Below are 24,129 nucleotides of genomic sequence, written 5' to 3'. Positions count from 1 at the left end.
CTCTCTGTCTATCTTTCTCGTAATACCGATTCTATGTCGTTTCTTTCTTGCACGACACTTTCGATAAAAGAAGACCAGGCCGACAAAGATTCAAAGAGAAAAGGAATTCCTCTCTTTTATCTATCCTAGGCCCACGGTGGCCATTACGTTTCTCGCATCGTCGTCGCTACCACCGTTGCGAGGGTACAAAGCGAGAGAGGGTGGCTGCTGCCTGGCTTCCTACTTGCAGTTGGCCGGGTGGGAGCGAGAGCGCAGACGGCACCGAACGACAGACAGAAATGGGAGGGAGAGAGAGAACAGACTGTGATGAGAAAAGGAACGCGCACGATATATCTCCTATCTCTCTCTCTCTTTCTCTCTCTCTCTCTCTCTCTCTATCTTTCACTATCACACAAACGAACCCAGGAACGTATTCGACGCGCCCGCTACGAGGACGTGAGAGCGACTGCTCTCGGCAACTTCGCGTGTCGTCTAATCGACCAATCGTCGAACGCCTCTCACCGAGCGCCATCTTGCCGTGAATCTTTGAGTGATTGGACAAAGAGACCCCGCTTTCGGAAAGCCGAGAGCAATCGAAACTTTCCCCTTCTGCCGCCTAAATATAATATCTGATTGCTCTTACTTTTGATACCCTGTTATCTCTCTCTCTTTCTCTCTCTCTCTCTCTCTCTCTCTCTCTCTCTCTTTCTCTCTCACTCTCTCTCTCGTCTATTTTAATCCTTATTTTTTTCTGTTGATATTAATTTTAAATTATACTTCTCGATACATATGTTTGTCTCGATATTTACATACGATCAAGGATATAACGAACTGTTTCAAACTAACATTTTCAAACGGTACAATTTTCAAATTTAAAATCTAATCTAGTTTATATAGTTTGTTTAACCAACGATGTCCTCTTTAATTTAATATATAATAGATGCAATATTGTTTGAAATACAATTTATCCCTTATTGCTGTCACGACAATTCTTATTTTATTCTTTGTAATAATAAAAAAAGAAAAAAAAGAAAAGTTAAAAACGTTGAATATACGATTAGCGACATCTCATGAAATGTATCGAAACTAACCGCAAGGAATATAATTCTCTATCTACATTTCTTGTGGCTGGTGTAACGGAACTAGTTCTTTTTGGAAGTAGTATATATTCTCAAGTTTGGGTGATCAGAATTATTCTATATTATTCCTTATTGTACACAGAACGGTTATTTTGTTACTACCACCAACCATTATTTCATTATATACTACAATTTTGATAAATATATAACACAATAATAAATAAAAGAAACCATGGATAACAAGAACAAAAAGAAAATTTGGACCTACGATGAACGCTTGGAGCTTGCTACTAAATTGGACGGGCAATTGGATGATTTTATAAGTCAATTAGAAAAGAGAACTTTTAAAGATGGATACACTGAAGAGAGTATGCTAGAAGAATTAGAAAATCATCCATTCTTTATGAAGAAAGCTCCAGAACCTGGACAGCCACTATCTCCTCTTGTGGAAGGCTTACAGCAGCTTAAATATTCATCGGAAGAAAATACTCCTGAACGTTTGTATTTATATTGAATATAAGAATATTTGAATATTTGAAATTATTTCTATATAGATTAATTTTATTTCTACAGAATTAGCTAAAAGTTATAAAGACGATGGAAACTTCAATTTCAATAATGGACAATATCGTATGTCTATTATAAGTTATACAGAAGGTATCAGAACCAAATGCAAAGACCAAGAATTATTGGCACAACTTTACAATAATAGAGCTACTGCACATTATATGCTTCAAAATTATCGGTATAGTTGTTTGCTTAAATCAATGCTCTTAAATTAAATACGTTATAGAATATTTCATAATTATGTTAAATATATGTTGTAGGTGTAGTTTAAATGACAGTAAACAAGCAATAAAATTGAAATCAGATTACGCTAAATCCTTGGAAAGAGCCGCTAGATGTTGTTTCAGGGTAAAAGACTTTGAACAGTGTAACGAATTATGCGATAAAATCCTACGTATTTTCCCAGAAGAGAGGGCTATATTGGATTTAAAAAGACAGATTATATTGAGTGATGTAAGATCATTGTTATGACAAATCTACTGAACAGATAAGTTATCTTATACAATAATAATTAAATTTACATTAATTATCTAATTTATAATAGAAAACCTCATACCGTGACCAAAGGAAACAGAAAAAAGAAGCAGCAAAACTTTCTAAAGAAGAAGAAGAATTATTATCTACCATCAAAAGTAGAGGCATTAAATTAGAATTGCTTGATGGTGACAAAATTCCAAATTTGAAAGATTTGGAATCTAAGATACCAGAATTGATGCAAAGTAAAGTACACTTAGATGGTAATAACAAGCTTGTATGGCCAGTAATATTTTTATATCCTGAATTCCAAGAAACTGATTTTGTACAAAATTTTCACGAGGATATTACGTATGTTTTTTATCAATTACAAAAATAATTTTTATACCATAACTATTGAATAATAATTTATCTTTTTTTACAACGTATTTCTAGTATAAAAGAACAATTAGAAGAATTATATTTTTCCCCACCACCATGGGATATTCAACATCAGTATAACCCTGATACCGTAGCAATATATTTCGAAGGAAAAGATAAAATTTCTCTACATAAAGTGGACATTTCAGAAACGCTTGGAAAGATATTAACGGACGAACAGTTAGTTTGAAAATTGATAAAAATTATTTACTAAAAATGTCTCATTCTCTAAAATCGTGTTAATATAATTTTTGCAGATTTTTGGTTCGTGGTGGAACACCAGCATTCCTGATATTTGTAAAAGACAGTAAAGCCGAAGCTCGTTATTTGAGAACCTATCACAAAGAATAGAGAGAACGTTAAAGTAAATAAACTGAGTTTTATTTTTTGCAAATCCTTGTCTTTGATTTTTTTTTTTGGTAACCTTTTTTATAACAACGTCACCAGACATATTTCATATCAAAATAAAACGAAAATATTTTCGAATGGACAGAACGAATTCAAAATATTTTCCTGTTTTCCCGAAAGTTCATACTAAAATTTCAAGAAGTATTCTAAACGATAATCGGCTTTCGAAAGAGATCTATTTAAGAGAATAAATCTCTATTAAATCTAAAATATATATCTATTAAGAAAGTAAATAATTTTATCAAATTGTAAAATGATTTAAATAAATCAAAGTCATAGTTATGCTCAATATGCAAATAAAAATAAAAATGAAAATAAAAATTCGAAAGAGAAAAAAAATCAAAGATCACTTCTTTATATACAAGTAAAAAGAACATTAAAGGAAGGTGGTGCCCTCTGCATCACCTGACGAAGGTAGACAGGTGAGCATAAAGAGAAAGAGCAATAGGAGTTGAAAATTCAGTTCTCGACCTACACTTTGGATCGCGTATGCGCGTTGTCGTTGTCGTCGAGTTAAAAAGACGCGTTGTTTCAAAAAATTTCCCGATCAAATTAGCCGGTCTCAAAGAATTTAGTCAATAAATTCGTGATATACAAGGAAAAAATTGGAAATTAAAAAGAAAAAGATAGCGTTTTTTGTTGGATCGAAGGTCACTTCAGGCACAATTCAAAGAGAAGAAAAAGAGAGAGAGGAGATTGTCGTGAAGTTGGATATACCGCGAGAGAAAAACGGAGCGAGACGCAAGCGATGTTAAAACGATGCAGGCAATACCTTTTATCCTTTTCTTTCATTTTTTTTTCTTCTCTCATTCTCTATATCTCAATTACGCCATTATCTTCTGGCCTCGCTTAATAACTATATTTATTTATTTCTTTCTTTCTTTCTTCCTTGGATTAAACACGTGGCTTCCTTTACTTCGCAAAAATTATTTTTCTCACGACTTTTTTTCTCTATCTCTTGATATATCCTGTACTTAGGTTAGTTCTAATTATCTTCAAAAATTTCCTGTAAATTTTTTCTAATAATAATCAATAACGTATATTTGTATAATCGATTAGAAAATTATTAAATATTTTCTTTTGCAATTATTAATTATTAAAGATAAATGTTAAAAATACCTCTATAATCTTGGATGATTATTGTGATTGATATAGAGAGGAAGAAATCGTCCTATCCGATACAACAAGGATGCCATATTGATTCGATGAGGATCACCGTTGGAATTTCCTCTTACGAAGAAAATAAATTCTGTCCAATTGCAATGCGAACTTACGACGGTACATGTAAGTATCTTACAAATTATAGACTTCCGTGTTATTCTAGTTTGAAATTAGGTTATAAAGAAAAAAAAAAAAAAACAAAAAAAAACAAAAAAAAAAAAAAAAATAAAAAAACAAAAAAAACAATAACAAAAAGAAAACTGAAAAAAAAAAAAACAAGTCAAAGATGGAAGGAACTTTTAGTTTTTTTTAGAAATCGGATATTCGATGCGGCTAGAGAGCTTTCGAAAAGAGAAAAAGAAAAATAAAAACCGATCGAGTGGCGCGTTCGACTTATTTTTCAAATATTTACTATCTCTCTCTATCTCTCTCTCTCTCTCTCTCTCTTTTTACCTGTTAAAACAAACAGTTAATGTTTTTCTTTAGGAAAAAGATTTACAAGTAAAAGTACGAATGGATTGCGCCAACGATTTTATACATATACAGGATATATATATATATATATATCCTTTTATCTCTTACTTTTTTTTTTGTTACAATACACATGTTTATTTTCGAACTGTATATAGAAGTAGGAGTATTTGCTTGTCCCCGAGGAAGTCGAGGTAAATACCTTTCTGGTGACGACAGGGAAGAGAATCGCGTGTCCTAGTTTCGTGAAACTCGATGGACCACACGATGCATCTCTCTCTTTCTCTCTCTCTCTCTCTCTTTCTCACACATTCACTCTTTCTCTATACGGTATCCTGAAGCAAGTGTTCGATATAATACTACGCACATATACATTATAAGTACGTATACGTATATTTACAAGCTTATATATGTATGGTTCTCGAGGAAGAATTGCGTCACGCGTGCCACGCACTCTTCATGAGAAGGATATAACAGGAGCTAACCGGTTGTAACGGCGAGTCAATGTGCAAGTATATCTTTTATATATATATATATATATATATATATATATATATATATATATATATATATATATATATATGAATAGAAATAAGAAAAAAGGAGAAAGAGAGAGGAGAGAAAAATCTAAAATATCATCAACGTCCAACAGAATCATATTACGTTACTTCTCTCCAACGAGATCACCTTCGCTCTACTAACCGAAGAAATGTCCGGCCATTTGACACACATACTTCATTTATTTTTTTTTGTTTTTTTTTTTTTTTTTAATATCTTTCATACACTTTTGCTAGAATCCTAGCTTCGTCCAGTTAGACGATCCCTTTCCTTCGAATTAGACATTTATCGTTAACTCTATTACTCTTTTTTCTAACGCTATATTCTTTGTATCCTCCATCTTTGTTTATATTAGTTTATAATTCCTTCTTCGTTTTCTTTATTTTGCAGTTGAAAAGACGGAACAGTCTAGGAGACAGGAAAGAGTGCGTTATCGAGGAGAACTCAAAAGTGTTTGGAAGTTTTGCGTCGTATCATTAAAAAAATCAGAAAGTGTTTTAAAGACGAAAAGATCGTCGTGATCGATCGCCCAAAAATATCGTCGTTAAAGAGAGATTTCTCGTATAATCGAGTTTCGAGAGAGATTTATTCTATTGACGGCCAGGAAGAGGAGGCACCTAGAAAGTGCCAATTATTTTTCGAAATCGTGGAAGGGAATAATCGAAAAACGGCGAACCATTACGGAGCCATTCAATACGCAAGCTCGTACAGTAACGGTCGTACGGCAGCGAGCTTGTACAACAACAATTGTTCTTCGACCACCACTTACGGTGGCTTCGTGCAGCATCAACAACAACAACTTCACGAGGATTATCGACCAATTTATTTTTATGTCGCTCAACCGTACACGATACCGTATACGTTCGCGAAAAGACCGAGACCGAATTCTTCTCTTCTTAGATCGGATAACAGGTCCAATTGTCGCGTTAAATTTTCCAAAAAATTCGCCAACGTAGACTTCTCTCAAAAGGTTAAACAGGGAGAGTTCTCCAAGAGTCTCAATCAAGTTCATTTTGCCGAAGGCCAGGACCAAGGTGTGAATTACCTTTATATTTTTTAGCTAAATGTAATTAATTTAGGGAACGAGTAGATTAGAATCTAAATATTTTGCACTGAATTATTCGAGTTCTTAGTCCAACTTTTTCATTTTTTTTTTTTTTGCTTAGTTAAATTAAGAATGGAAGTGCTCATCCCCACATGAATCATGATCAAGATGTGATTATGTATCAAAAAGTTACTCTTAGATTGATCCATATGCGAGGAATGTACTTTAACTTGTTGAACTTTAGAGAATAGTATGTATTAGGAACTTAATGAATTTTGTTATCACCGTTCACATGTGTCTCATCTAGTCGCTTCGTAGATACTTTGTTCTCTTAGAAAAGAGAGCGAGAGAGAGAGAGAGAGAGAGAGAGAGAGAGAGAGAGAGAGAGAGAGAGAGAAGAGAAGAGACGATTGTCATTTCACTTTCAAAGCGCTTTCACACTGTCAGCTTTTTCTAGCAGACCGGATAATTGTTGCGAAAGCGGCGACATAGTTTCAGTAGGATAATTTAAATAGTGGCCTATCGCCGAAGAGTGGTTCGGCTATACGTTCACTTTAATTGAAAATGTACATATGTACATATATAGAGTAAAAAAACATAGATCTTTTCTCTCTCCAGAGAGATGCAACTTTCAGCTTCGAATCGATGCCTATATATCTACTTTCTTCTACGTGAAAAAACGTTCTCTCATGATATATACCGTTTTTACATTTCATAGGATTTCCGCATTTTTATAAACCTGGCCAGACACCGCGCCATCCAAGAATGACGTCGATGTTTCGAAGGGGCACCATATTCGCAACTTTCTTTCTCTCGTTACTCGGTGGTGGATTGGTCTGTGCTGCTCTTGTTACGCAACACTGGGTCGAGGCTCGACCCTGGAGGACACCGAATCCTCAGGAGAGTGCAGGAAGAGTCCATTTGGGTTTATTACAAGGTAAAAAGGAATTGAACGTTGCTTATGGCTGGAGGACCTACCACGTATCAGGTATGAGGATCTTTCTAAATAAATAAATTATCTTTAAATGTACATCTTCACATGTAGGTGTTATAAAAACATACGATCTATACTTATGAAAAATAAGTATAAATATTCAATACGTATTTTTTTTTTTTTTTTTTTTTTTTTTTTTTTTTTTAATGAAAAATAAATAAATAGTACTATTAACATTATAGAATCTTAATCTGAATTTTAATATGATTCCATTTAGTTAATCATTATTTCAGTACCTCAAATGTTACGACAAGATCCAACAGTAATGTCCTGGGGACTTTGGATAGGAACTTTAACTGCTACTTCTGCTGCATTGATAACTGCTGCCTTTGCCGCACTTTTAGCTGTGCTAAATACGGCAACCTCACCGAGATCTAAAGCTCTCTCTGTACCTGGAGTTTATTTTATAAACATTTTAGCGTGTAAGTTCTAACGAATACGTTTGCGCGTCGTCTAAGTTTTTGAAATGTTATTTTTCCGTACGTGTTTTTAGTGATGATGTGTATAACGAGCGTTGGTACATGGTTAGCACAATATTACACGAGGCTATACGTCAATGTCCTACCAAAGGAAGACATTGATAATATGTGGACCAGTGAAGGTTCGGCCGAACTTGGTTATTCATTCTGGTAAAATATTGAAATCATTTACGATTTATTTTAATATACAAAATGAACATAAAAAAAAAAAAAAGAATTAAAAATGAATAAATAAAAACACAAAGTAATAAAAATCAAGGTTATATGATTTTTTTTCCTAGGCTCGTTGCAACTGCTGCTGTTGTACATCTTATTAGTATCGCATTAGTCGGTTGGGGATCCGGAAGAGAAAAAGACAATAATTTGGAACCGATTCCTGCATTGGAAGAAAAAACTGCCGCAGCAATAATGCTCTATTAGAATGATTTTTTTTTTTCGTTTTAATATCAAACAAATGTGCACTGTAATATTTCTATATATATATATATATATATATATATATATATATATATATATATTTTTTTTTTTTTAGGTATGTATGAGAGAAAAAAAGAGAGAGAGAGAGAGAGAGAAAGAGAGAGAGAGAGAGAGAGAGAGAGAGAGAGGATATCTAAATGCATTCACAAAATTATATTCCAAAAGTTCCTAAGAGTAGGTATTTTTCTTGCCACGTGTGTCCATGTTGAAGATTATATGATTATATCGTAAAGTATACGCTGTATGTTTATAAAATGTACTTTTCTGTTTCTTTTTTTTACGAGGCACGTAGAGCCGATCTCTTGCCGAATGAGAGAGAGTGAAAGAAATTGCTATTTTCAAAATGATCGTTATGTAACACACACGTTAATCAACAGTAAATCCTAATTAACTGATGATTCTATTGTTATCAGTGATCTAATATATATTTTTCTCGTACAATATATTTAATTGTAATTGCTTTAAATTTGGAAGCCGATCACCGTGAACATACAATCAAACAAATTAATGACGAATGTTAGTCAGTTAGTGTATATATATATGTTATTTATATACACATATACACACATATATATATATATATATATAGTTTTAACTTAGTCGAATATATGATTCTTTTTTCAAATGAATGTAATAGTTTTATATCGAAAAGAAAATACTCAATAATTTCACATGTATGTCCAAATCTATATTATAATTAAATACTTTTTTGATCGGTGATCAGAAGATCTGAGCTACTATTTATCTCATTATAATTTTATATTCTAATAACAATCTGACTGATGCAGTTAGTTTTTTTTAATTGCAATATTAAATGTATGTATATATATATATACATATATTCAATATATGTAATATATATATATATATACATACACCAATAGCAAGCACTATTTTATTGAAATGTTTTTGTAGCGCGATGCTACATATTGTAAATAGACACGAGGAGATGAAGTTTTTATCGATATATTTATTATGCAATACCTAAGTGTTTTAGTATACTCTTTCAGGCGTAACAATAAATGGATTTTCCATTCTAGTTAATAATACAATACGACAATAAAGATGTAGACGTGACATAGGACTTGTTTTTTATTCTTGTATGTTTCGATTATTTCTTTCCTTCTTTTTTTTTTTTTTTTTTTTTTTTTTTTAAAGGTTGATTGTGTCGTTAATAGATAACGCGCCAATCGTTCTCTTAAAAGAGACCAAAAATTGATGAAACTGTTAAATCTAAAAAATAAACATAGCCTGCATATTATTCGTATATGTTACATCACTTTTTATTCATTTTCTCTCCTTTTGTATATTCTCTTATTATATAGTTGATAATAATAGTTAAGGAAAGTTTATGAACGCTCTGTTGTATATGTATGTATGTGTGTGTGTGTGTGTGTGTGTATGTGCATTTGCTTCGAGATGAACTTTTCCAATAAAAAGAATTCTTTCTTTTTCGCTGACTATTTTTAAATAAGAAAGAGAGACTTAACTCTTTTTCTCGTATCAAATCAAATGGATCGGTGATAGAAAACTTGTGATTAATTAAAAATGATCTCGATGAGAAGTTGTATTATTCTTAAAAAAACTTATTAATGCGACGCTGTGTAGTCGCATCATCGATTATTAGGATATAAGGAAACTTTTATTTACGTTTCTTTTCACCTTTCTCGTTCGTTTCGTATTTTTTTTTTTTCTTTTCTTTTTTGTTATATAATTCGCGCTGTTTTACGTTTGTATATATCGTTACATATTATCATCCAATTCTGTAGGATTTATGTTTAATGAAGATTGCCCATAGGACTCCCCTCTTTGTTCTGCATATCGACCCAATAAAATATTTTCTTCTGCGATACGAAGCCATCTTCTCAAAGTAGAAATTAATACATATATATAAACAGTAAATGTTCTATGTAAAAAAAATTGTATGCATACAATTATATTCCATGAGATTTAATATTGTATTTTCCCTGTATCTAGATATTACGCCAACGCGATATTACCGATTATACATTTGTGCTTTTTGATATCAACGCGCGACGATTGATTATTCATTAAAATGAAGCAATATGCAAAATAGCATGATATTATGCGAGCTTCGTATCGATCAGAAATCTATGTATATGCTATTGATTCGTGTCTTGTATTATGATTATCGTCATCATCGTTATCATCATCATCATCATCATCATCATTATCATCATCATCATTATCATTATTATTATCATCATTATCAACATCATCATTATCATCATCATCATCATCATCATTAACTCCGTTTGTCTTCAACTCCGCCGGTCTACTTTTGTCCAATCATCGTCTTCTGGAAGCCGCTTTCTTTCCTCTTCTCTACTAATTGAAAGCATGTTTTTGAAATGTCACTTCGCTGTTTATATTATATAGAAACCCGCCCAGAGATCGGCCAGCTCGGGATAAAAAATGTTTTCTTTTTTATAATCATACAATTCTTCTTTTTCTTTCTTTTTTTCTTTTTTCTTTTTTCTTTTTTTTTCTTTTTTTTTTCTTTTTTCTTTTTTTTTTAGGAATGCATTTAACTTAATAACTTTAGTACGATTATATACTGAAATATAATATATAAAAGATGAAGTGTTAGCTTTTGCATTGGAAGCAACGTTAGTCAAGTGTGCTCTCTTTCTTGTTAAAATTGAATAAAAATTCTATCGTGTTTATTAACTTATATTAGTGAAAGATAAATAAAAACCGAGATGGTCGATAAGCGGGCATTGATCTTAACGTATTCAATATATGAAACTTAACTAATTCATCGTGGACTTACATCTAAATATAGATGATGAATGTTACCATTACAATTTCATGAATTTTCATTATATGCACGATATATATATATATATATATATATATATATATATATATACACATATATATATATATATGTATTTCTCAGAATTAGCATGTAATAATCGACATTGCCGCCAGATTTTATACACGATTAGGATCCGTTGGTTTTCTTTCATGAATATAAAAAAAGGAAATAAAAATGATGAAAAAAATGATGAAAGAAGTAATGGCAACGAACAAACGAGGCCTGTCGTTCGATTCAACGTAATAAACCTTATAATTATTAAATAGTAAAAGGAAAAAAAAAAAAAAAAAAGAAAAAAAAAAAGAAAAAAAAAAATGAAAGCGCATATAAAATTTCGCTTCAATGATTACATGCAAAGAAATTCTGAAATACACTTTTGTTGTGACAATGCTTACTTATCATCTTGACGTCTGGCTGGTGGATCTTGAGCATCTTGAGCGGCGGAGTCTCTACTACGCCAATCCATATCATTACGACTCATATCGTTTTGTCGGTAGGGACGACGAGGTCGAGGACTGTCAGTATTACACAGAATGACTCGTGACTGAAACGTGAAATAATCGCCCATGTTAATTGATGTTACAGCAATAACAAAATTGTTTACTTTGTTAAGCAACATATTTCTACTTACTATTCCACGATCTCGAAAACCGGCTTTTTCAGGTCCTTTATCTAATCTCTCCCTGTCGCTTATATCTCTCTCAAAATCTTCTTTCCTCCTATCCTTTCTCCATTTATCTGAATCCCAGCCTCTCAATCTAGATTCGTCATTCCTTTCAGCTTGAGAAGAACGCCAATTTGAAATTTCAGCAGCTATAATAAAAGAATATTGTACGATTAATAAAATATTGATTATTGTAAGTAAAGATTGAAAAGAAGCGACAGAGAAAAATGTTCTTCGAATAATTAATAAAGTTTTGTTGGGTATAACAAAACGCAATGAGAATTTTTCAACAAAATGCGAATATCATTTCTATTAATTAGCACGTAATAATAACGATAAGAATAAGGGTATATAATTAGAGTTAGAGAAAATAATTACTAGGTCTAAAGCCATCCCGGCCATCTCTAGGTGGACGATAGCGATCATCCGGTCTTCGTTTTGTTAACATTTCCTTCTCCTTTTGTTTCTGCTCTTCCATACGACGTTCGATCTCAGCTTCTCGAGCTCTGGCTATTTCAGATTGTTTTTCAATTTTGGCTATGCGTTCGGCCTTTCTTGCTTCTTCCTCGGCACGTTTCTTTCGTTCCTCTTCTTCCCTCTTTGCTCTCTCTTCCTCCAAACGTTTCTTCTCTTCCTCTTGTTTGATGCGTAACTCCTCGAGACGTCTTCTTTCAGCTGCCTCGGCCCGTTCCTTCTCCCATTTCATCTTACGTTCAGCTTTGCGTTCCATCTTACGTTTGAGCAATCTTTTAGCACGTTCCTCGTTCAACATCTTTTCAAATTCCTTTAGCTTCTCCATGTAAATACTCTTACGTTCAGCCAAAATCTTGGCCAAAAATATATCATGATCTTCCTTCATTCTTGCCATACGTTCCCTAGTCGCTACGGCTTGTTGTCTCTCTTCGATGGCAGCAGCAATACGTTCGGCTTCCTGTTGTTCCCAACGTTTCTTTGCCTGTTCCATCTTATCTTCGACAGCTTTCTCCAATAAAGGTATCTCCTCAAGACGTTTAGCACGTTCCAAATAATCAATCTTCTTCTCTTGGGATTTCAATTTTTGTTGCATCTCCCTACGTTCTTTCTGTAATTCTTCCGCTTCGCGGGCGGCTATCTGTTCGGCGTCAAGCTTCTTGATCTCGTCTTCGTCGAGTTTTTTCAGTACCTTCTGCCCATGACTGGTCTGCGAAATCTGTTGCATTTTCTCCTTGAGATGCCGATCCTTGATCTGCTGAATCTCACTTTGCTGACGTTTCCGTTCGCGTTCCTCGCGTTCTTGTTCGAGTCTCTTTTGTTCAGCCAATATTTGCTGACGCTGTAATTCCTCTTGACGTCTCATTTCTTCCTCTTCGCGAACCGTATTGATGTGCTCGATGTATTCCTTTCTTTCTTCGATGATCTTGTGCCTTCCTAATATTCTCTGGTGTTCCTTCATTTTAGTTTCGTGATAATGGTTAACCATCGCGCCACGAAGCTTTTCACGTTCGAACTTCTTCTTGTTTGGATTGATCACGTTGATCGCACGATGAAGAACGGTAGCCATGTTGACCAGCTGACAACGTATCTGTTCCGATGGCATCGCTTGTAGGACTGGACCATCTGGATGATCCTCTCTTTGAGCTTCCGAAAGATCAACGCCAAAGTGTACGCACTGTTTGCCGTGATCGATTCTTATCTGCATATCGTTGTAACGAACGCAATCGACCAGAAGCCGTTCCAAGTGGAAGTTTGTTGTGAACTTGGCAAGTTCCAGCAATCTAGCGAATTGTATAGTCTGATAGACCTGAGATATTTGATGGACTAACCGAACGAGCGTAACATCCTGTAAAGCGCGTATATATTGCGTCAAAGGACTATTCTCATCGGCTTGCAACGTTCGAATGACTGAATCGACTCTACTACAAAGTTCCAGAGGATGGAATTCAACTTCCAACCATGAATATAATTCCTGTAGTTGGCTTGAGGCTAGATTGACGATATTCAATCGGACAATGTCTTTCAATAAGGAAACTCGCGTTGGTGGTTGTGTTAATCCTAAAAGTGTCGCGAGCTTTTGAGCTTTCTCCAAAGGGCTCTTATCGGTTTCAATAAAACGATCGAATTCAGGATGTGCCGATGGCAATGGTATCGACAAAGTGGCTAGCAACACGCGATTAGCCATTCGTTGTTGTTCCTCTGGTGACATATTCTTTTTCATCTCGCGTGACAACTGTAATAGTTTAAAGAGAGCTGCTGCATGGAATAAATAATTACCTGCCTTCCAAAATACCATAGCTAATTTTTGATAATAGTTAGCCATCGTTTTTGGAACAGGCGATTTCTTGGAGAGATTCATCATACCATGCACGTCCTCGGACGATTTGAATGCCTCTTGCCAAAGTTCCATCTGAATTGCCGAATCTAATTGATTAAGTCGAGTTTCCAAATTCAATTGTTGAGTTTCAGCTTTGTTCATAGAGACATTAGAAACTAATTGTGGAAGTTTACATATCTCCTCCAGATGTTTTCGTAATTTTTCGCATAACTTTCGAAATTCAGTCTTACGATTGTATTCCAGACAAAATTGGAAGGCCATACGTGCTATATCGTGATATAAACTTTCTACATGAGCATTGGTTCTTAGCAATTCTAAACACTGACAGTATGATTCCCATAAAAATTTTACCCAAGGTGTAAGAATTGTTCGATCGCTTCTATCCTGTGCATCCTCACCGCTTACAGCAGAAAGTAAAATACTCTCAGGCGTTGCAAGATTATCCAGATCATCTATATCAATGACCGCCTGTTGACTTTGTTTTCTTGCTGCATTAGTTTTCTCTTCTGCCATTCGTAAATAGCCACGAATTACATTTTCTAAACTTCCAACGTTAACCGATTGAAACATGTTACGATATTGGAAAAGGCCCTCCTTCGCTATATGAGATTTTTTTAATTCTACGCAAAGATCTAAGTACTTGAACATTATAGGTTCCAGTACAGATTCTGACCAATTGTATGTCCATTTTTTATTTCGGAAGACTTCTTGCAACGTGTCCAAAGCTCTGGCTGGTTTGCCAACTTCAATGAATTCTGTTACAGAGAAAAGATAAATAAAAGTAAGAATACATAAACTATATATCTTGTAAAATTATTGAAAATCCACGAAAATATATTCGATTCCATTAAATATAATGAAATTTCATGAATTTTCACTAATTAATTAAAATAAAAACATCTTTCTATTATGAGAAAAAGAAACATGAACAAATTGGATATTGTTCGTTAAATATAGACTTTTCTGATTATATAACAGAGATTATATAAATACGTAGCATTGTGTGTTTAAAATGCTATAAAATATTTTTATTATATATCACATGCTTCGGTAGTGCGTATATACACACGACGTGTGCACACATATACACGATCCCACACGAAAGTCCTACTAACGTATATGTATAAGTGTACGTGTGTGCGTATATATATATATATGTGTGTGTGTGTGTGTATACATGTGGATTATATATTTCATTGCTTTTCACATGTACCATAATGTATATTTAAAACGAATAAAGTGTTTAACAAGTAATTAAATATATATGCGATGAACGATCGATTCGAACATGATCAGAATAAAAGAATATTTTTAATTTTATTCCAATTATTATCGGAATTTTATATACATAAGGACGAGACAAAGAGTATTCTAATTGATTGATTTCGCTTTAATAAAGTCTCGTGGGATAAAGAAATTTCATGACGAGATTATGTGAAAAGTATATAATGCTTTTTTTTTTTTAATTTTATTTCATCAATACACGCAGATACTTGACCAAGAATCGTGTCGTTACATACATATGTTGACACAGTACATAAAATTGGTATATAGACATAAGTTGAAAACAAATTCTACTATTAAAAATTATCTTATCTAAAAAAAAAGTCTACTATTACTTTAGATAATTTTAATCGCATTTGAAAGAAAAATTAAATTAATCATACAGGAATAAGAAAAACTAAAACAAAGCGAATATATAAAGTAATAAAATTAAAATTTTCATGCAGGTTAGACCAGGCTATCAGCCATGTCATGTCTTCAATGCTAAAAGGTGTTACATACCGTTCGCCCTTTTCAGTGCGTTTTCGGGTCTTTGCCCATATCGCGCCATGTTTGCACTATAAATACGTTTTAGACGTATATCATATGCACTATCTTAATAATTAACAAAATTATTTTGCATACACGGTTAAAAATACAAGTTTTCCAAAGGCGTAACGTTCAACGCCAAGAACCTCGATCGCGTGTTCCGGATGAAAGGCGGCCACTATAGAAAATGGCTTCCTTTACAATGTAAATCAAATCAACTTCCATTATATTTTAATCTTATAGAGAACGATAATAATCATTCTTGAAAATACTAACGAAATATGATTGGTTTAATAATAAAATAAATACACTGACCAATATTATATTGAATATCAATTTATCGTACAACATATTCAATTTTTTTTCGAATCATAAGTACGCTTTAAAGGTCTGCATTGATTGGACGATCCTCTATTAAGTATCAAATTGTTCCTTTGTAATACATTAAGACGTACGTATATATGACATTTTTATTCGACGTTAATTTTAATAGACTAATGAAATATTTTTGTCAATGGATAATAATAATTACAAATAACTGTTCTATTAGGTAGAACAATTAGTTAATAGTGTTTTTTACAATTATTATCATCACTATTGTTACGTTAACACGATTTCGTGGTATTCCTTTCTATCCGCATATTTCGATCTAGGTTATACCTTAAATTTAAAAAATCTGACGTTGTTATGTATCTCTTTCTACTTATATTGGTTAAACTCTTAACAAAACGAATAATAAAAAAATGATAATTAAAAGAGTTGTAAGTTAGGAGGAAAAATTATAAGAAGGAACGGTGGCGCTAATGTTATTGGAAGATTCTTATTGGTACATTGAGCGGACCAATCATCTATCGTGCTGACTTGTTCATTGGTGGACTAAGCTGTTTACGATGACGTCACAATATGGCGTCAAAACCTATCTCGTGCGTCGATCGCGAGAGTGAGGAAGATACGAAATAATCTTGTTTTTCGTATAAAATCATCGTTTGCGTACTTTAATCTTTCATATACGGTCAAAACTTTATATTGTAAAATAATCTTTGTATTTTTACTTGTACGATTTACGAGTACAATTACGATATTGTTGTTATTAGTGTTACGATTTTTCTGACAAAGAAAAAGCAACATGGACGAGGTTACGAAGTTGGAACATTTATCCTTGGTGTCAAAAATTTGTACAGAATTAGAAAATCATTTAGGATTAAACGATAAAGATTTGGCCGAATTTATAATTCATTTATCGGAAGAAAATAATACTTTCGAAACTTTTAAAAAAGTTTTGATCGAAAATGGTGCCGAATTTTCGGACTCATTTATAGCAAATTTGCTTAGGATAATACAACATATGAAACCGTCTGCACCTTCTAATAAATCTGTGACAACTAATCAGTCAAAACAAGACGAATTAGCACAAAAGTTTCCTGCGTTGGCATTACCGAATGATGTCTTGCAATCTACGCAAGATAGTGAAAAAACAGATAAAGATATAGTTAACGACGTTTTAGCATCTTTAGAGGCATTAGCGCCGTCTAATTTGAAAAACAATGAAAATGGAAAAAAGGATGATCATAAGCGTAATAAACATAGTAACAGAGATAAAGACTCAGAAAAGAATAGAGAAAGAAGACGACATAGGTCTAGATCGAATGATCGAAAGGATAAGAAACGTAGATCTAGATCTAGGAATCGTTCTAGATCAAAGGAAAGAGAACACAGTAGGAGACGTAGAAGAAGATCAAGGTCATCCAGTAGAACATCAAGATCACACGGTTATAAGGATTCAAAGAATTCAAGGAATCGTGACAGGTCTAGATCAAGATCCTTGGAGGAACTTTCAGTTGAGCCAGAAGTTGGTCAAATATATACAGGAAAAGTAGCTAATATAGTACCATTTGGTTGTTTCGTTCAATTAGAAGGTTTAAGAAGAAGGTGGGAGGGTTTAGTACATATTTCGCAATTAAGAAGAGAAGGGAGAGTAGCTAGTGCTAGTGACGTAGTAACCAGAGGACAAAAAGTTCTTGTTAAGGTATTGAATGTAGGAGGGCAAAAAGTTTCCTTAAGTATGAAAGATGTTGATCAAGAAACAGGTAGAGATTTAAATCCCGTAGTGGCAGTTAATAAGATTGAGGAAGATGAAAAATATTTGCGGAATCCAGATCGTCCAACGTCATTATTAGAAATTCAAGGTACATGGGATGAAGATGAAACATATTCTAGAAAGCGTGTACAGAGATTATCCTCCCCGGAAAAATGGGAAATAAAGCAGATGCTTGCCGCATCGTGTATAGATAGAAGCGAATTACCTGAATTCGATACAGAAACAGGAGTTCTACCCAGGGAAGATGACGAAGAAGAAGATGTAGAAATTGAGTTGGTGGAAGAGGAACCTCCATTTTTACATGGCCATGGTAGAGCACTGGGAGATTTGAGTCCTGTGCGTATAGTAAAAAATCCTGATGGCTCTTTGGCTCAAGCTGCAATGATGCAGAGCGCATTGGCGAAAGAAAGAAGGGAACAAAAGATGTTACAGAGAGAACAGGAAATGGATTCTGTTCCTACCGGTATTAACAAAAATTGGATTGATCCACTACCAGATGCTGAAAGTAGAACGCTTGTTGCTAATATGCGTGGAATAGGTATGCAAACGCAAGATCTGCCAGAATGGAAAAAGCATGTAATAGGGGGGAAGAAATCATCATTTGGTAAGAAAACTAATTTGACATTGCTCGAACAACGTCAGACTTTACCTATATACAAACTTAGAGATGATCTGGTAAAGGCTGTGATGGATAATCAAATTTTAATTGTCATTGGTGAAACTGGTTCAGGGAAAACAACTCAAATCACTCAATATTTAGCAGAAACAGGATTTACTGCTCGCGGTAAAATTGGATGTACTCAACCGAGAAGAATATCTGCCATGTCCGTTGCTAAAAGAGTAGCCGAAGAGTTTGGATGTCGTTTGGGCCAAGAAGTAGGTTATACAATTAGATTTGAAGATTGTACTGGCCCAGAGACGAGCATAAAGTACATGACAGATGGTATGTTACTTAGAGAATGTCTTATGGATTTAGATTTAAAAACCTATTCCGTAATAATGTTGGACGAGGCACACGAGAGGACTATTCATACAGATGTTTTATTTGGACTTCTTAAACAAGCGGTTGGTAAAAGACCTGATTTGAAGTTAATTGTAACCAGTGCTACCCTTGATGCTGTCAAATTCTCTCAATACTTCTTTGAAGCACCGATTTTTACTATACCTGGAAGAACATTTGAAGTAGAAGTAATGTATACTAAAGAACCAGAGACTGATTATTTGGATGCTGCACTTATAACTGTTATGCAGATACATTTAAGAGAGCCTCCTGGTGATATTCTTTTGTTCTTGACTGGTCAAGAGGAGATCGATACAGCATGTGAGATCTTATATGAACGTATGAAATCATTAGGTCCTGATGTACCCGAATTAATCATTTTACCGGTTTATTCCGCACTGCCTTCCGAAATGCAAACCAGAATTTTTGAACCGGCTCCACCGGGTTCGCGAAAGGTTGTTATAGCAACGAATATTGCTGAAACGAGTTTAACTATAGACGGTATTTATTATGTGGTCGATCCAGGATTTGTGAAGCAGAAAGTTTATAATTCTAAAACTGGTATGGATAGTCTTATAGTAACTCCTATAAGTCAAGCCGCTGCAAAACAGCGGGCAGGCAGAGCAGGTAGAACAGGCCCTGGAAAATGTTACAGGCTTTATACAGAGAGAGCGTATAGAGATGAAATGTTACCGACACCTGTACCAGAAATACAGAGAACAAATTTAGCTACTACGGTACTGCAATTAAAAACAATGGGAATCAATGATTTATTACATTTTGATTTTATGGATGCACCACCAGTAGAATCGCTTATTATGGCCTTAGAATCCTTACACAGTTTGAGCGCTTTAGATAACGAAGGTCTCTTGACACGCCTTGGTAGACGCATGGCTGAATTTCCTTTAGAACCTAATCTATCTAAAATGTTAATTATGAGCGTACACCTTCAATGCTCGGATGAAATATTGACTATAGTTAGTATGCTGTCTGTACAGAATGTTTTTTATAGGCCAAAGGATAAACAAGCTTTAGCGGATCAGAAAAAGGCGAAATTCAATCAGGCAGAAGGTGATCATTTAACACTGTTGGCAGTTTATAATTCTTGGAGAAATAATAAATTTAGTAATGCATGGTGTTATGAAAATTTTGTTCAAATGAGAACATTGAAGAGAGCACAGGATGTACGAAAACAATTGTTAGGTATAATGGATAGGCATAAACTCGATGTAGTATCAGCGGGAAAAAATACTGTTAGAATTCAAAAAGCAGTCTGTTCTGGATTCTTTAGAAATGCTGCCAAGAAGGATCCTCAAGAAGGTTACAGAACTTTAGTAGATAGTCAGGTAGTGTACATTCATCCAAGCAGTGCATTATTCAATAGGCAACCCGAATGGGTAATTTATCATGAATTAGTGCAAACTACAAAAGAGTATATGAGAGAAGTAACTACTATAGATCCAAAATGGTTGGTAGAGTTTGCTCCAGCATTCTTCAAATTTAGTGACCCAACAAAACTTAGTAAATTCAAAAAGAATCAAAGACTTGAACCTTTATATAATAAATATGAAGAACCTAATGCCTGGCGAATATCTAGGGTTCGTAGAAGACGTAATTAAATTAATTAAATTAATTTCTAAGTACATACTGTTGATATTATAAACCTTTTGTAAATAAACGATTTGTAAATAAATAATTTTATACAACGTAGAGAGATCATTGGTATTAGTACTCTCATTCAAACATCATAAAAAAAGAAAAAAAAAGGAAAAAAAAAAAAAAGAAAAGAGAAAAAATAAATTATTAGAATGTTCAGATATATAAGAGTTGTTATATACTTCTGAATACATTTTTACGTATATTTATTACATAGCACGACGTAATATAAATTGTAATTATATGATGTAGAGAAAAAAATGTATATATTTCAAACACATTCAGATGATGCACGTATGATTCAGATAATGCGTAATAATTACATACGAATTTGTTATTTATTAATTGTGTAAGTTTGAAAAAAAATCATTAAATAGTATACAAATCGCTTTAATTTCTTTTCTCGAGACGCGTTCATGATAAATACATCATAAAATATAATTTAAATAGAATGTTTGATATGTCATTAGGGAAACCCTGCAATTAGGGATGCAAACTATATTGTTTGTGTATATCACAACACTTTTCATTAATTAGATCGAACGTATGATGAATTTATTGTATTTATATGTACATATGTACATTTTATATGACTGTAATAATTATTTCATTTTTAAGAATGTAAGACTTTGGACTTAATTAAAAGTATATTTTTAATTTAAATCTAAATTATAGGAATATTATATCTTAACTTTATATCTCTTCAGTCTCTTTCTCTTAACGAAGTATTAAATTTATTAAATAAATACATTCTTGATATATGGGCATGGTAAATGATGGAACGGTTTAATGATATCTTGCCAAAATGGAAGATTATCATTTTATCATGATTGTAATAGTGTTACAAATATTTTGATAAGTTAAAGGTGTTTGTATTATATCACTCATGAAATTGGACAATTCTTATCTTATAAAAAAGAATTACGTTTGAATGTTAATAAATTGATTGCATTTCTCATTATCTAATGTTTGATTAGATAAAAAAACATTATTAGAAATAAATTTGGACAAACGTTTTTCTGTTTTTTACAATGGTAACACGAAATATTAAACATTTAATGAATAAAAGAATCTTGAATATGTTTTTCCGTAGATCAAGTCACGACTGTTGTTTCTTTTTAATTAGTTCTACTAGTTGTCGATATCGTGCTTGGCATTCCTCCTAAAAATTTTATTAATATTAATCGTATTAAATTTAAAAGATACAGTAAATGAATTCAATAGTATTAGCAAACCTTTGTTTTTCCTACAACACAGGCTGCAATTTTTTCCCATCTATCCATCGATGTTCCCTTAGGGTATTTTATAAGCGCAGATTCTAATGCTCTTTGTTGTTCTTGACTCCATTCTGTATTAGTATTATCAACATTTTCATTTCGTGTTTTTACTTTTTTTGGTCGATCTGCTCCAGTATTATCTTCAATACATTCGCCAGGTTTTAATCCTTCATCTTTGATCTAAAAAAAAGAAAGAAAAAAAGAAAAAAAAAATTAATTACTAATATCTAATATTTTTATCTTTATCTTTATCTCTCTCTCTCTCTCTTTCTCTCTCTCTCTCTCTCTCTCTCTCTCTCTCTTTCCCCCTCTCTCTTTCGAAATCATTACAATATACGATATACCTTTTTGGCCATATGCGTAACTTCTCCGACTGTACGATTCATTGTATCTGCAATTTTTTCCCATCGCTCTGGCGTACCACCAGGATATTTTTTAACGAGCTTTATTAATTCTATTACATCGTCGTCGGTCCATAATCCACCAGTTATTGTAGGTTTTTCGTAAATATGATCTGCATCGTTGTTATCCTTTTTTGGTACCACTTTTGAATTGCTATCATTTCTCTCTTGAAGAGGAAATCCAGTTTTTCGTCTTCTTGGACCACGCGGTGTAGTATCGGGTTCTGCTTGTTCATTTTCTTGAGCTCTGCGACATAAAAAAAGAAAAAAAAAATGTAACAAACAACAATAAAATAATATTGCATATAGCACATTAAATTTGATAAATATAATATTAGACTCTAACAATGCCTCTTCCTCTTCTTTCTTTTTCATACGTTTTCTTTCTTCTATGGTCTCGCTTATAGCACGAATAATAGATGGTATAGATACGATAGATGCAATTGTCCATCGTGGCAGTTGAAATGGAAGAGTATTCCAAATGCTTGGAGTTGGAATTTTCTCTAAAATATCAGCTAAATCTGGAACATCCATTTTACCTTTTCTATTTTTTTTCTGCATTTTCTGGAGCTTACTACCAAGTACTTGTTCCTGAAATAAATGTTTTTCTTAGATGCAGGAAAAAAAAACAGATTAATTGTACTACCATCTAGAACATTACTAATGAGAAAAGATTTGTGAACTTTATTAAAATAGAAAATAAAAAGCAGATTTATTTGAAGTAGAACAATATTCTCTATTTCAAATATACATACTCACATAAGTATACCTCTTTTCGAAATATGCAGCCCACGCTATTAAATACTGTCCAACCGTAATCACCATAAATAAAATAACACTCATTTCTACCAATCCCATTTTTCTTACATGTCGATAATAATATACAGCTGACCGCCAATTTGGCAAGCCATTAACAAGAACGTTATCATATTTTTGTCGCTTTCCAGGATCCCTTAAGACATCATACACGGCAACCAACTAAAAGTTGAATAAATTTTATGATATTAAAAATTGGATAAAATTTGGATATTTCTAAAGTAGACTTACTTTTCTAAACTGTTCTTCTGCATTTTCAGCAGCATTCTTATCCGGATGCAGCTGAAGTGATAATCGCCTAAAAGCTTTTTTAATTTCTGAGGCATTTGCCACCTAGGTTAAAAGAAATAATTATAAAGAATTTTTCTTATATATACACATAACACATCTAATGCAAAATATTTTTCATTTTTTATAGTAAGACAGAATAAATGGGATATGTTATACCTGAGAAACACCCAAGAGATCGTAGAAATTTTGATTAACTTCTTCGACAACATCGAAAACTTCTAATTCATCATTGTCCCATGCGGCAGATAATGTAAAAAAGTCCAAAAATTGTATGATTCCAAGAAATATTAAAAGTACTCTCATGTTTACCATCTAAATAGACACATAGCTACTGTCAACGGTATAGTTAACAACATATACCAATGAGAATTAAAATAGTTTATAATTTGAAGAGCTAAAATTAACAAGATTGATATTTTATAATAAATCGTTTATAGATATATATATATACATATAAGTACAGTATGATGAGAAAGTTATGAGATATATGATTAAATAATAACGTACTTGATAAAATAAAATAGGCAGTTATATATTATACTTTCACCAATAGGTTCTCTCAGTTTCATCGAATACATGGAAATATTTTCAGGAACAACGATTCAGTGCCACGTTTTCTTTCAACACTTGTTACTTTTAAAAGAGTAATTACCATGTGCCATAATTAGATAGCAAACTAAGAGGTATGAACAATAACGACATTTAGGCGGTTCGTATCAAAGTGTCGCCATTCTTCTGCATTTTAGTTTTCTTGAATTATTAGACATTTTCTTTTATCGATCGGTAAAACAGATTACGCGTTTATCTACAAAAAAATGTTTTACCGACGAAAGATAAGCGTAATACTCA

The 24,129-nt window shown here is 33.1% G+C and overlaps 6 protein-coding genes across 8 annotated transcripts in view; 3 read left to right on the top strand and 3 right to left on the bottom strand.

Annotated features, from left to right (window-relative positions):
- LOC124954609 overlaps positions 1 to 4,244 on the bottom strand; it is a 26,833-nt gene extending 22,589 nt beyond the window's left edge. The window contains exons 1-2 of the mRNA XM_047507792.1: positions 4,047 to 4,244; positions 1 to 3,933 (exon numbers count right to left, since the gene is read on the bottom strand). The exon at positions 1 to 3,933 is cut by the window's left edge and continues 312 nt beyond it. The gene's annotated coding sequence lies outside the window, so the exon portion shown is untranslated. The remainder of the gene's footprint in view (positions 3,934 to 4,046) is intronic.
- Positions 1,090 to 4,211, top strand: LOC124954611 (DNA polymerase interacting tetratricopeptide repeat-containing, protein of 47 kDa). Its single transcript, XM_047507799.1, has 7 exons — positions 1,090 to 1,555; positions 1,632 to 1,803; positions 1,886 to 2,078; positions 2,170 to 2,450; positions 2,535 to 2,699; positions 2,777 to 2,883; positions 4,083 to 4,211. Exons 1-6 carry the CDS (start codon positions 1,291 to 1,293, stop codon positions 2,868 to 2,870), a joined length of 1,170 nt encoding a protein of 389 aa, XP_047363755.1. The 5' UTR covers positions 1,090 to 1,290; the 3' UTR covers positions 2,871 to 2,883; positions 4,083 to 4,211.
- Positions 4,245 to 5,228: 984 nt separating the features above from the next.
- Positions 5,229 to 8,123, top strand: LOC124954612. The gene is made up of 6 exons (XM_047507800.1): positions 5,229 to 5,270; positions 5,508 to 6,151; positions 6,881 to 7,150; positions 7,390 to 7,578; positions 7,650 to 7,785; positions 7,917 to 8,123. Exons 3-6 carry the CDS (start codon positions 6,928 to 6,930, stop codon positions 8,053 to 8,055), a joined length of 687 nt encoding a protein of 228 aa, XP_047363756.1. The 5' UTR covers positions 5,229 to 5,270; positions 5,508 to 6,151; positions 6,881 to 6,927; the 3' UTR covers positions 8,056 to 8,123.
- A 939-nt stretch (positions 8,124 to 9,062) lies between these two features.
- LOC124954259 (eukaryotic translation initiation factor 3 subunit A) lies at positions 9,063 to 15,929 on the bottom strand. Of its 2 annotated transcripts, none has more exons than XM_047506889.1 (5): positions 15,715 to 15,929; positions 11,997 to 14,684; positions 11,586 to 11,767; positions 11,350 to 11,498; positions 9,063 to 10,461 (listed from the first exon to the last, which is right to left on the bottom strand). In XM_047506889.1, the coding sequence occupies exons 1-5, from the start codon at positions 15,761 to 15,763 to the stop codon at positions 10,395 to 10,397; spliced, it is 3,135 nt and encodes a 1,044-aa protein (XP_047362845.1). In that variant the 5' UTR covers positions 15,764 to 15,929; the 3' UTR covers positions 9,063 to 10,394. The 2 variants fall into 2 exon arrangements, with proteins under 2 accessions (XP_047362845.1, XP_047362846.1); XM_047506890.1 differs by having other exon boundaries at positions 9,063 to 10,458.
- Positions 15,930 to 16,606: 677 nt separating this feature from the next.
- Positions 16,607 to 20,549, top strand: LOC124954257 (ATP-dependent RNA helicase DHX8). Its single transcript, XM_047506886.1, has one exon. It carries the CDS (start codon positions 16,868 to 16,870, stop codon positions 20,456 to 20,458), a length of 3,591 nt encoding a protein of 1,196 aa, XP_047362842.1. The 5' UTR covers positions 16,607 to 16,867; the 3' UTR covers positions 20,459 to 20,549.
- Positions 20,550 to 20,656: 107 nt separating this feature from the next.
- Positions 20,657 to 24,014, bottom strand: LOC124954260 (dnaJ homolog subfamily C member 1-like). Of its 2 annotated transcripts, none has more exons than XM_047506891.1 (8): positions 23,788 to 24,014; positions 23,437 to 23,674; positions 23,221 to 23,322; positions 22,933 to 23,151; positions 22,520 to 22,764; positions 22,117 to 22,420; positions 21,731 to 21,952; positions 20,657 to 21,657 (listed from the first exon to the last, which is right to left on the bottom strand). In XM_047506891.1, exons 2-8 carry the CDS (start codon positions 23,590 to 23,592, stop codon positions 21,595 to 21,597), a joined length of 1,311 nt encoding a protein of 436 aa, XP_047362847.1. In that variant the 5' UTR covers positions 23,593 to 23,674; positions 23,788 to 24,014; the 3' UTR covers positions 20,657 to 21,594. The 2 variants fall into 2 exon arrangements, with proteins under 2 accessions (XP_047362847.1, XP_047362850.1); XM_047506894.1 differs by having other exon boundaries at positions 23,437 to 23,592.
- Positions 24,015 to 24,129: the final 115 nt, after the last annotated feature.

This window comes from Vespa velutina, chromosome 15 (assembly GCF_912470025.1).
Source record: "Vespa velutina chromosome 15, iVesVel2.1, whole genome shotgun sequence".
Taxonomy (NCBI): domain Eukaryota; kingdom Metazoa; phylum Arthropoda; class Insecta; order Hymenoptera; family Vespidae; genus Vespa; species Vespa velutina.
Note: the sequence above shows the minus strand (reverse complement) of the source record. Positions and strands in the feature narration are given on the sequence as shown.

Bases quoted from the DNA above. Each gene is read 5' to 3' on its own strand.
- LOC124954611 (XM_047507799.1), top strand. From the start codon at position 1,291: ATGGATAACAAGAACAAAAAGAAAATTTGGACCTACGATGAACGCTTG. The intron at 1,804-1,885 runs GTATAGTTGTTT...TATATGTTGTAG, and splicing joins TATATGCTTCAAAATTATCG to GTGTAGTTTAAATGACAGTA. The intron at 2,079-2,169 runs GTAAGATCATTG...AATTTATAATAG, and splicing joins GACAGATTATATTGAGTGAT to AAAACCTCATACCGTGACCA.
- LOC124954612 (XM_047507800.1), top strand. From the start codon at position 6,928: ATGACGTCGATGTTTCGAAGGGGCACCATATTCGCAACTTTCTTTCTC. The intron at 7,579-7,649 runs GTAAGTTCTAAC...ACGTGTTTTTAG, and splicing joins TTTTATAAACATTTTAGCGT to TGATGATGTGTATAACGAGC. The intron at 7,786-7,916 runs GTAAAATATTGA...TTTTTTTCCTAG, and splicing joins GAACTTGGTTATTCATTCTG to GCTCGTTGCAACTGCTGCTG.
- LOC124954259 (XM_047506889.1), bottom strand. From the start codon at position 15,763: ATGGCGCGATATGGGCAAAGACCCGAAAACGCACTGAAAAGGGCGAAC. The intron at 11,499-11,585 runs GTAAGTAGAAAT...TTCACGTTTCAG, and splicing joins GTTTTCGAGATCGTGGAATA to TCACGAGTCATTCTGTGTAA. The intron at 10,462-11,349 runs GTAAGCATTGTC...GCTTTCAATTAG, and splicing joins GCCAGACGTCAAGATGATAA to TAGAGAAGAGGAAAGAAAGC.
- LOC124954257 (XM_047506886.1), top strand. From the start codon at position 16,868: ATGGACGAGGTTACGAAGTTGGAACATTTATCCTTGGTGTCAAAAATT.
- LOC124954260 (XM_047506891.1), bottom strand. From the start codon at position 23,592: ATGGTAAACATGAGAGTACTTTTAATATTTCTTGGAATCATACAATTT. The intron at 22,421-22,519 runs GTTAGAGTCTAA...TTTATGTCGCAG, and splicing joins AAAGAAGAGGAAGAGGCATT to AGCTCAAGAAAATGAACAAG. The intron at 21,953-22,116 runs GTATATCGTATA...TCTTTTTTTTAG, and splicing joins TTACGCATATGGCCAAAAAG to ATCAAAGATGAAGGATTAAA.